The sequence below is a fragment of the Bidens hawaiensis genome, unplaced genomic scaffold, assembly GCF_021521415.1.
Source record: "Bidens hawaiensis isolate Kalapana, Puna unplaced genomic scaffold, B.hawaiensis_p1.1 tig00032029_1, whole genome shotgun sequence".
In the NCBI taxonomy this organism is placed as follows: Eukaryota; Viridiplantae; Streptophyta; class Magnoliopsida; order Asterales; family Asteraceae; genus Bidens; species Bidens hawaiensis.
Window position 1 is genome coordinate 114,972 of NW_027505230.1, and position 12,313 is coordinate 127,284.

Consider the following 12,313-nt stretch of genomic DNA (forward strand, 5'->3'; position numbering starts at 1 on the left):
AACTACCAGGAGGCGGAAAGGTTCTCCAAGGTTTCCCGGATCCAGTCTCCGGTTTACCGCTTTGCGGAGTCCGGGATGGTGATGCTCGGGATGAGCCGGGTGTGGAAGGAGGCGTCACAGATTCCCATCGTCCTCGAATACGGTTTGAACTCTGTCCCTTACGGTATGCTTCATATTATCCGTTAATTTAGGGTTTTTGTTCTAACCGTTTTTTCTTTTTGTTTTTAGAGGGAAACGACTTGCAGTCTCTCCTGTAGCCGCGGGAGAGTGATGGTCCCGCTCGGATGGGTACTCGTGCTCTAGATGAGAACGAGTTGCCCATCCTTGAGCAAACGGCGGATCGGTTCGTGGAGGTCTACCCGCCAGGCCACGAGATCCTGAGCGCTAGGCGGCCAGGTAAAGAAATTTTTGACCCTCGCCCTCTCAATGCTCAAACCTCTACGGGAATTCCTCTAATTTTGTCATCTTCTGATTAGGAATCCGCAGATGGTCCTTTCTTGGCGAGGAAGAAGAAGGCTGCCGGCGGGAAGGGCAAGGCGAAGGTTGCCTCCACTGCCGATCAGGGGAATCAGTCAGAGTCGGAGACCGAGAGTGAAGAGGTGGCGGGGAACCCTGGTGGTGATGAGACCACTGTTCCGGAGGTTGAGACAGCTGTCACCTCCGGGCAGCCTAGCACAACGACGGTGACCGGCGTGAAGAGGCCGGCTCCATCGGGTTCGTCCCCGCCTATTCGCACCTTCAAGCTCAAGAGGACTCGTAAGTGTAAACTTTAACTTTAACTTCATATCTTTCCGCCATTATATTTAAATATGTTGTCTTCATGCAGGCGTGGATGCAACCGCATTCCAGGGTGGAGCGGGGAGGAGCAGTTCTGGACCCATGACGGTAGGTTTGGTCAACCTACCCGAGGCGATGACCCAGGCGGCTGCGCCTGCTTCACGTGTTGGTTCAGTTGCTTGCTCGGTTGAGGCAACTGTTCCAACTGTGACGTCGTCTCCGCCGGCTGTCAGTGCCATATTCACTGATTCCTTCACTGAGCCGGCGGTGAGTTTTTCTGCGGGCTCTTCTGCAGCGGCGACCACGGTTGTGAGTTCACCTCCGGTGAGTTCACCTCTGTTGGTTCCTACGACGGCGGCTTCAACCGCGCCTCCGGCACCGGCGACCACCTCGCCCCCGGCCGGTACAGCAGGTATGTTTGGGGTTGGGGCGTCTAGCCAATCTCTGCCTCCTTCCCATGTGCCTGACCTCTTGAATGGATATCCGTTAGGTTCGGGTGATGGGTTTGGCGGCTACAGGCCTGTCGTCGACCCTACAGGTGCGTAGGGTTATTTTGGCCTGTTTTGTTTTTTTTTTTATCATCTTTTCCTAACTGCTTTTTGTTTTTGCAGTGTCGGATTCGAATGAGGTGTTTGTTCCGCGGTGGAACATCCGCCGGGGAACCACCCTTCGGACGGCTGTGGACTGCGTCGAGTGGGCGCGCCACGCCGCCCCCAGTGGTGCACTGGGAGAAGCTATGTCAAGCTACTAGGAGGGTAGGCTGACAAACGAGCTTCGAATTCTCCTTGCCCGGATGCAGCCGCGCGTCGAGCTGCTTTGTCGTGAAAACGACAAGTTAAAAGCAGCTCGTATCCAAGAAGTAGCTCAGGCGCGGGCTGTCCGGGAGGAGAACAGGAGGCTCTCCGCCGTTGCTACGGAGAAGGAGAAGGCCTTCAAGGCCCTAGAGGTTGAAGTTCAGGCCCGTCTCGAGGCCCGTTCCAAGGCTGCCCAAGCTGTTAACGAACAGCTTCGGTTAGCTAAGGAAACCGCTTGGAACGCAACTGAGAGGGCCACCAGGGCTGAAGCTGTTGCTGAGCCTCTACGCACCGAGAATGAGGAGCTCAAAGACAAATTAGAGAGGCTCCAGCAGGCTCATGACGCCTTGGCCATGGAAGACGCCAAGAAGCTTCAAGAAATCTTGGACTAGAGGGGTATGCTTGACCATACTGAGCGTAAGCTAAAGGGCGTTGAAGAGGCTGCTGCTAAGGAAGTGTTGCTTGCCAACCTTAACAAAAGTGAAGCCGAACGCGCCTGTAACTAAGCTCAAGCTGCCCTCCAGGAGGCTCTGGTTACCAAGGAATAGCTTCTACGAGAAGCGTTGTCGCAGGTAAGCTTAGCTTCATAATGTCTTCACGCTTTTCTTTATACTTAGAAAAGGTTTTGATACTTGTATTTTTGTTTTGTAGGTTGTGCATCGGGTCTTCACGGACACATCATATGACGATGCCATGAGCGCAGCCCTCAACGCTTCTCATGAGGATGGGGAAAAGGCTGTCTTCCTGCTTGGTCTAGGGTTCGTTGAGAAGGGCATCCCGCCTTCCAACTTCCCTTTATATGATGTGGATACTGAAGCTGCTTATGACCAAGCAGTGAACCAGTATGCTGCCTTCCCGCATCCAGTGGCGGAGAAGGTGAACGAAGTTGCTGCTGCTGATGATGGGTTAACCATTCTCAAGACCTTCCTTGAACCACCACAGCCAACTGATGGTGCGGGTACAAGTGGGTTTGGAGGGAGTGGTCCTGAAGCTTGAACCTTTAGATCCCTTCCCACTGTTAGGATTGGTTTATGTTTTTGTATAGATTTACACTCTTGTAGGCGGGTAGATACCCGGCCATTCTTGTAATACTTGAATTTTTATGGAATGTAAATCTTTTGTGCGGGTAGGACCGTCACTCTTGCTTTATAAACGTTATACGACTTGCTCATGCATACTTTAGTTTAACTTAGCAATTTCTTAAGTACTTTGAATAAGTTAACCTATCAACGTGACAGATAATAGGTTAAAGTTTTGCTTCCTCTTTCGTGATTGTGCGGGTAAGACCGTCACTTGCACTTAGTACGATGGCTAAACTTTACCTATATCTGACCTGCGTGGAGGTTTTCCTCATTTTTTCCTTGAAGATATTCTCAGTGTTCTGAATAAGTTAACCGTTCGACGCGCGGTTGTCAATAGGTTAAAGTTCAGTTTCCTCTATCATGATTTGTGCGGTTAGGCCCGGCACTTTCATTTAGTGGGATGACCGAACTTCACCTATGACTGACCTGCGTGAAGGTTTGCCGTTTTTTGTGTTTATGCGGGTTTTGCCGCCTTCCACACGCAACGATTTCTTCACACTTATTTATGCGGTGAAAACCGGCATATCAGTGTTTTGAATAAATTAACCGTTCGACGCGCGGTTGTCAATAGGTTAGTTCGGTGTCCTCTATCATGATTTGTGCGGTTAGGACCGGCACTTTCATTTAGTAGGATGATCAAACTTTACCTATGACTGACCTGCGTGAAGGTTTGCCGTTTTTTGTGTTTATGCGGGTTTTGTCGCCTTCCACACGCAACGATTTCTTCACACTTATTTATGCGGTGAAAACCGGCATATCAGTGTTTTGAATAAATTAACCGTTCGACGCGCGGTTGTCAATAGGTTAGTTCGGTGTCCTCTATCATGATTTGTGCGGTTAGGACCGGCACTTTCATTTAGTAGGATGATCAAACTTTACCTATGACTGACCTGCGTGAAGGTTTGCCATTTTTTGTGTTTATGCGGGTTTTGCCTCCTTCCACACGCAACGACTTGTTTTCCCACTTATGTATGCGGTGAAAACCGGCATATCAGTGTGGAAAGTTCATTAAGTATAAATGTAAGACCATCAGCGTCAATGTGATAAGGAGAATCATTTCCATTAGAAGTGGCTCTGGGCCTTTTCTTTTACAAGTTTGGAATTGATCTACATGCAGACTGTGTAATTGAGCTCCCTTCCATGTTCTTGGGAGTGTCATCGAGCCTTTCGAGCCGATATGCACTTGGTTCGGAATCTCGTTGTTTACGCAGTATGTAGTCTCCGACATTGAAGCTGCAGTTTTATTCGTGTTTTCCCCAACTGGGGTTCTACACGCATTAGCCTGCTCAGCGTTCATTACGCCACGAGGTGCGTGAGCGTCCCATCTCTGACAAATGCTTCGACGATGTCCTTCAAGTCTACGCATTCTTCGGTGTTGTGGCCTCTTGTCCTGTGGAAGTCACAGAATTTGCTCTGATCAGCGTTGTGACGCTCTTGGATTATTGGAGCCTTTGGCCATGGGAGTCTCTCGGTGTCGAATATCTCGGTGACGCTTTTGGTGAGTGGCGTCCATCTGGAGTTCCGGTTTGACGACGGCATGTTATCCTTTCCGCCTAACCGAGGGTGCGAGCCGGATGAGGTGTCAAAGTTTACCCTTGACTGCCAAATGCCTAGCTTCCTCTTTTTGTTTAGTCGGGCGGTAAGGACATTGTTTTCTCTTGTTTTCTGGGTGTAGAGGTTTGTGCTCTGGGGAAGATCTCTACCCAGTTGCTTTTCCGTTTCCGCGAAGCGTTTAGCTGCTGTCATGATGGCATCCCATGTGGATGGCATGCCATCTTTACCCGTTAAGGTGCGGATGAGCTCTGGGTCTTTTGTGCCCTGGATGAAAGCAGCGCGAACAAGATCTTCGCTAATATTACCCAGACTTAGCTTCTTTGAGTTGAAGCGAGTGATGAAGTCTAGCAAAGATTCATCTTCCTCTCGAATGCAATTGAGGATTGTCCATTGCTATTTGGTATACTTTCTTTGTTGGCTGAAGTGTTGGCTAAACTTCTGTTGGAAGTCTGCCCAATCATAGATGTGGTGGACCGGTAGACGGTCAAACCACGCTCTAGCTGCTCCAACCAACGTCATCTGGAACATATAACACCACGTGGGTTCCGTCCAGTTGCTGACGGTTGCCCCCGCTATGAATCTGTTCAAATGATCGTCTGGGTCGGATATACCATCATAGGTGCCGATGTTGGACATCTGTTTGGCACTTCTTGGGGCGATTTCTTCCGCAATGTCCCTTGCAAACTTGGAGGTTCCTGCATTTGCAGCGGTTGGTCTGAAGGTTTTAGAGAAGTCACGTGGGTTTCCACCCGCGTTTTTTGGTTTGAAGGTTTCTCCAAAATTCCTTCTTGGTTGGAAGTCCGTTTCCTTACGCTTCCCTTTCGCCTTATGGCGAGGGTTTACGTCGCTGTCGGATTCCTCCGAATCATCGTCCAAGTACTCGCACTCATTGCTCATGTTGAGCTGTTGTCGAGTGCTTCCGAATTCGTCAGCCTGTTGGAGTGAACGTAAGCGTTCATCCAACTCAGCTTGGAATTCCCTTTGACGTTTTTCCGCCCACGCTTTAACTTGTTCAAGTGTTTGGCGGGGGGGCCTCGTCTGTTGTCTTTCCACCTGGGTATCAATGAATCCCATGGGAGGATTGTTTACAGCACTTGCCCCGGCTCGAGTAACCGGGGTAGTGTTTGTAAAATTTACTGCACTTGCCCCGGCTTGGGTAACCGGGGTAGTGTTCGTAAAATGTGTGTATTCGCCGGTGTTCCCCCCAGTAGCTGGGGTTGTGGTTACCGGGGTTTCTTGGTTACTCCCTGGCCTGGGGACCGGAGTAACGTTAACCATATTTTCGGAGGTTTTGAAAAAACTGAGAATTAGTTCTAGCTTTTATGCACGGATGGCGCCAATGAAGAAACACTAATTGACCCCGGGCAGATTACGGATAATCTGGGGTTAAATAGATGTTTCCCACGAGGGGTTATGTCCGGCAAAGATGGTTCTTCTGGTGACCTGCAAAACAGACACCGTGAGCTCGTCACTTAGAAGGGGGGGGGGGGGGTACCTCCTTGTGACCACCCTCCGGCGTGAGAATCAGACTAGATTGCTCTTGAATATAAGTGTATATTAAGAGATTGCTAGAAAAGATAAGATGTGATAAGGTAATGTAATGTAATGTATCCATACCATTCCAAGGTGTTGGTGTATTTATAGCCGAAGGTAGGTTTCCAAGCAGGTACAGCCGGCTGAATAGTATTCCTGTTCTGCCAACTGTGGGCTACGCACGTGCCATGCTGGTGGTTGGTGGGTAGGCAGCGGCTGATAGTGACCAGGCCGGCTGTGTACTATTCCTGTTCCACCAACTGCAGGCTATGCACGTCCTCCGACAGGTTGATGAGTAGGCAACGGCTGATAGTGACATACAGTACAAGAGCGTGCTGCTCGTCATACTGTTGTCAGTGAGCTGTCGTATCTTTGGTCAGATCTTTTGTCCATACCTCGTCAGGTACCGTACAAAAGATCCTCTAGTATCGTACGGACTGGCTCATTTGTGCGGGAGTGTTCCCGGCTTTGTGCGGGAGTGTTCCCGGCTTGCTCACTCCTTCTTCAGGTGACATTACTGAATTATTTAAGAGTTAAGTGCCTTGTGCGTGTAGCCTTGCTGCGCGGGTAGCCTTCCCTGATGGCTAGTATCCGTTGCTGCGGGAACAGGCGGAGTACGTCGACCATTGGGAGGCTTTTCCTGCGGGAACAGCTTGCGTACTGCGCGTAAGGACGTCACGTCTCTGAACATGGTGGGTCCTGCGGATCCAGTTGGTTTCTGCGCAGACGTCTCTTCAAGATGAGTCTTGCGAGTTTAGTCTTTGCGCAGACGTCCCTGTTGAAGGTGAGTCTTGCGGGTTCAACTGCGCAGACGTCCCTCTTTGAGGTGAGTCTTGCGGGTCCAACTGGGCTCTGCTGGGACCTACCTCTTCATAGTAAGGGTGTTTTTGGGATTGCTTATTAAAGAGAAAAAGGACTTTTTGTTAAAAGAACTTATTAACTTATGAATATTTTAAAAGAAGTTTTTAAAACAAATATTTGAATAAGCTTATGTGTTGGGGAAAACCAAAATGACTAAAAATGGCACTCTTTTTTAAAAGAAGTGTAATGGGTTTGAGTGTTAGAGGGGTATAATAGGTAAATCAAATCCATTAAGTTAATAAGTTGCAAATTCCTAACTTTTCAAAACCCCTTTATTTTGCCTTCTCCATAAGTTAAAATCCATAAGGCCTTATGGTTTGCTAAATATCTTATACACCTTATTAACTTTTTAAAAAGTTTATAAGTTATAAGTTGATGAAAATAATGAATCCCAAACACCCCCCTAAGTAAACTAATTAACCAATTTTAAATATCTATACCTATATCTATATATATACTCTCTAATAAATCCTACAATGTTTTGCCACTTGTTACTCTCACATTAATCCTCACAATTTAAAACCAACTAAATCTCTAAAATCCTTCATTACCATTTATTTTAATTAATAACTATTAAATACTAATTTGAAGGATGCAAATTGAAAAAAAAAATCTAGATTGATTTAAACGCTATTGTACAACGGTTGTCTCTTAACATGCATAATAATTTATTATTTTTTTGTATTTTGCTTAATAATTAAATATTATTTTTTTAATCAACTACCCGTGTAGTACACAGGTCTCAAGCTAGTATATTATATTTGGTTTTATGTTCTATGTAGTAGCCAACAATTTCTATATAAAGCCATGACATCTGCCTATATTACCCACAAACCATCTCTTGCAAAAAGTTATTTGCTAACCTTTGTAAGAATCATTAAGAAATGGCTCTATGTGAAAAGTTAATCGGTTACGTAGAGATCAGTAAGAGCGGTGATGTCTTGATCTCTTTAGGCATAACCCTTGATCTCTTTAGGCATAACCCGCACGAGATAGTTGCAATAACTCCTGATAAGGTTCATGACTGTGTGTTACATGAGGGGGAGCGAGGGGCCATTGGATCAGTCATGAGATAGTTGCAATAACTCCTGATAAGGTTCATGACGTATATCACATGACTTACATTTTTTTTTTTCAAGTGTGTTACCTATTAGTTGATGATAATGTTTTGGATTTCTATATGTAAAAAGAGGGAAAGAAGAAAATAGCAAAACAGATAATCGAGTTGGTTAACGAGGAAAACCACATGACCGTGTTCAAGGTAATTGGCGGAGATCTCGTGGACGACCTATACAAGAGTTTCACACTCATATTGCATGTTGAACCAAAGGGTAACGGGCAGGTGGCTACATGGACCTTTGAGTTTGAGAAGCCGGACACAAGTGTACCATATCCAACTTCTCTAATGGATTACCTTTGCAATATTGTTAAGGATTTGGATGCTCATAACAACACGAAATAGTTCATATCGATCGAAGATGAAAATGGAGGGAACCAAAGTTATGCATAATGTGTGTTTGTTTAGATTGAAAGAATAAAGTTAGAGGCAGATATATATGACTTCTTGTGTGTGAATTGGCTTGTAATATATTTCCTTTAAATATCATGCATATACATGGATATCTTTGTGATCATGAGTTATATGAAATAAATTTGTTGCATATATATGAATCTTGTAATTTAATTCAAAAGTTGATGTATGTTTGATAAATCTCTGATATAGACTTCAATAGGAATCTGGATTCAGGAGTTATTTGATTTTCCAAGTTGATATCTTCTTAGAAAATAATTAAAGGTAATTTCATTTATTCCAACACTTAGTAGTTGGGAGACATGAATTTTAACAATTGAAGATTGTAACAATAATTAGGTCTATTTTAAACAACATAGGTAGTTTGGAATCCAAAAACCACTACTACAAACAAAGATAAAAAAAACTATAAAAACGGTTTAAATTTTATTTTAAACCACCTAATCACGAAACCATCGTTTCAAAAATTACGAGAAACCGATTCAAATAGTACGTAGACCACTCTACGGATGAGCTCGGGATGGTACCGGTACCGATCTCGAAAATCCCAAATATTTAGTACCGGTACCGAAATGTTAGGTTTGGTAGCGGTACGGTACCGGTATTTCGTGCAAAATTTGGGAAATTCCGGTAACAAAAACTCAAAACTTGGTACTAGTAACAATCGGTACCGATACCGAAAACACTCATCCCTAAACCACACCAATAAGAGTTAACCGGTGTAATTAATAAACCTCATTTATAGCGGTTAAATATGAACCAGTATAAATAACTCTCTATTGAAGCAGTTATACTAAAACAATTTATCTTTTTAAACAACAATAGTATAAAGTTCTAGTTGCAGGACCAAAGCATTTTATTAGCCTATATATGTGTAACAATGGTAGCCAAATTGATTCATACTACGTACAACTGTACAAGGTCAACATTAAGGTAAGGTATCAGTGAAAGATATTGACACACAAACATATTTCGTTTACATAACCGAACGAAATCAAAAAGAGCAGATTTCATACATGTCGTTGTCTTATGCAAACCCGTAATTAAAACATGTACTATTTTAAAGACAAAACATGATCTTTGTCGCGGTGGAAACCATGGAGATTAAGAGAATATGTTATACGAGTAGCACTCATGAATAAAAATTTAAAAAGGTTCTAATTGAAACATTTCAGCAAATACAAGGAATGCAATTCTTCAACGGAAACATATGATCGATCGATCGTGATAAAGATTTAGGGAGAGTCCCGTTGCCCAACTTTGACCAGACTATGCTATCTTAACTGGGCATACGTTGACTTTCAGAGTTTGGCTTGGGCGCTCGGGGAAACCATACCGCTGACTGTCACTTGACAATCGTTGTGCCACCATAAGAGCAGAACTCTCTGGCGTAACACATGGCGGGACTAAAGCCCGGGTGAGCTTAGGGTTCAAACTGGCAACCTTTGCAAAAGGCCCCGCTCAAATCTTTCATTGTTAATATCCACCCAAAATGACACAAGTGATAATCGAACTTGAGTCTCCATTAGCAAACCCAAGCCTCCTACCACTAGACCATAATTAAGGGATAAAAGTTAAATTGTTACATGCCACATTTACAAACTTTAATGTTTTATATCTTATGTTTCTGTCATATTCAGTGTAGAATTTAGAATACTTTATAAAAGTGTGCAAGAATCGTTTGCTTGCGATTTTATGTTCTCTTACGGGGATGATTTTAATAGTCCTTTGTTGAGAATTGAATTCGATATATGCAAAACTTATATACCTATGCGCTATATTTCATAAAAGTCTTTTTTGAGTTAAAAAAAACTTTTGAGGATGATCGTATTTCTATGTATGTTTCTTTATACTTTTGGACTTCTTACTTCTTGTAATTCTCTTTCTTTTCTTTTCGTTTATAATACTAACCTTTATAAAGAAAAAACAAAATCGCATCAAAGTTTACAAACTTCAACTCTAAAATAACAATAATTGAAAAAGGTGGTGTGAATCACATGCTACAAAGTGCTTTCCTCAATATGGTAAGTAAACTAATTTTAATTAATTATATATTGTACATTTTCCACAAACTCACTTGCTATCTCTTACAAAAAGTTGTTTCTAACCTTTTGCGAAAATAAATAAAGGGACATTTACATATTTTCTTTTACTAACTTAACTTATTACATATTTATCTAATTCTTTAACATCAATTATATATTTCCCCTCCATAAATCACATATATTACATATCTCATCATTTTATTAAAATTATTTAATTAAATAACTGTTTTGTCTTTAATAACATAATTAAATAAGCATTTACATATATCCCATTCCTTAAAACATCAATTACATATCTCCTCAAGTTTAATCCAAACCGAGTTGATGTAAAGACGAACATATCGAACACTAATAAACCAATAGGCTTCGAACTTTTTAATCAATAGTCAATATAAAAAAGTTTTGGATTTTTTTTTACCAACAAAAACAACACAAGTATAATAAAGAAAAAGTGTACATGAGACGGCATGATTCAGAGGGAAAAAGTGGTGGTAGTCATTTATGGCGGTGATGAGATGGCCAGAAGCTTGCGGGAAAAATCGAGCTTGCTGGAAGTAGGTTGAGGAAGATGATTTGATGGTGTGGGTTTAACTCTGTTTATTAATGGTAAGAGAGATGAGTAATTTGGTAATTTGACATGAAAAGGGGAAATATGCAATTATTTGTTTAGGTGTGGCAAAATATGTAATTAAGGGTGTTAAGTAAGAGGAAATATGTAAAAATCTCATAAATAAAATACGACATTATCAGGAAAGTTAATCGGTTACGTTAAGATTTGTAAAAACGGTTATGCCTTCCATAGTCATCTCTTTAGGCACAACCCGCACGAATAGCTAGCCTTTGAAAAGGCTCATGATTGTGAACTGCAAGAAGGCGATAAAGGGATTGTGGGATGAATCATCTCTTGGGGCCTCTAAGGGAGAGAGCACCTACCTCACACCAAGATACCATCAGATCGAATGCTTTGATATAATTGCAACCAAATAAACAGTATTTCTAGTAAGTAGTCTAAAACAAAGATCTAATAAAAGTAGTCTCGACAAATAATGGTCATCACTCACCAATTGGGAAATTCACCGGAATAACCATATAATGGCCTTGGACTTTTTAAAAGGCAAATTGGATTTTAATAATTTTAACTTAATGTAGTTTGTCGATAATCGCAACTTAGAAAGTAGCTGTCACTGGTCCTAACTTTCACACCATTTGTTTTTATGGAACATCCGTTAAAAAAACTTAACAATATTAAGTTTTTTCCAAATTTCAAACTGATATTTTTAGGGCTTTTGATCGGAATGAGGATAAGAGTCGATTGATGTAAAACTTACCTCAAAACAATGCTTTAAGCAGCTTGATTTTTGTTAATTAAAAGTTTAAACACCGGAATTGAAGCATACTTTAGTCGTTTAGACCACTGTTTTGAGGTGAGTTTTACATCAATCGACTCGTATCTTTATTCCGATCAAAAGCCCTCAAATTTCAGTATGAAATTTGAAAAAAACTTAACGTCGTTAAGTTTTTTTTAACGGATGCCCAAAGAAAACAAATAGTGTGAAAGTTGGGACCGATGACAGCCATTTTTCAAATTGAGATTATTATCGGTCAACTGCATTAAGTTAGGATTATCAAAATCCAATTTGCCTTTTTTAAAATAAACTGTTAACACAATTTTACATGTGTGCTTTGATAACATATTACAATCTCGAGCTGCAGATTTTAATTATTCTTTAGTGAAGCAGTTTTACGCGTGAAACATGCAGCAGATCCATATTATTGCTCTGGGGACCCACAAATTTAAAAAGAAAGTTTGATTAGAGAAGGATTCTTTTTGAAAGACCAACAAAAATTTGCCAACAATTTGACAAAACGAGTGAACTAAAATATAGGTTTACTTTAACACTAAATGTAAAGTGGCGTTATATGAGAGGATAAAGCCTCTACACCATTCCCATAGATATTATGGGGCTTTATAAAGACAAACATTTTTACAATAAAACCTATATGTGTCTTGAAGTGACAATAATTAAAAGACATTATCTTAGTTACATACGTTTTGAACAAAAAAAGGCAACAATAATGTGACATAAAATGTCTTTTAAAAGATGTAAAATCATTAAGTGTGTGTACTAGGGCAAC

The 12,313-nt window shown here is 41.9% G+C and overlaps 1 protein-coding gene across 1 annotated transcript; it reads left to right on the plus strand.

Moving 5' to 3' along the window:
- The first annotated feature begins 7,485 nt into the window (after positions 1-7,485).
- LOC143611692 (kirola-like) lies at positions 7,486-8,063 on the plus strand. Its single transcript, XM_077085865.1, has 2 exons — positions 7,486-7,617; positions 7,794-8,063. The coding sequence occupies exons 1-2, from the start codon at positions 7,486-7,488 to the stop codon at positions 8,061-8,063; spliced, it is 402 nt and encodes a 133-aa protein (XP_076941980.1).
- The last annotated feature ends 4,250 nt before the right edge of the window (positions 8,064-12,313 follow it).

What these genes read in the sequence shown, in the direction of transcription:
- LOC143611692 (XM_077085865.1), top strand. Translation starts at nt 7,486, where the DNA reads ATGGCTCTATGTGAAAAGTTAATCGGTTACGTAGAGATCAGTAAGAGC. An exon ending in TTGCAATAACTCCTGATAAG is followed by an intron (nt 7,618 to 7,793) that starts GTTCATGACTGT and finishes ATGTAAAAAGAG; the next exon opens with GGAAAGAAGAAAATAGCAAA.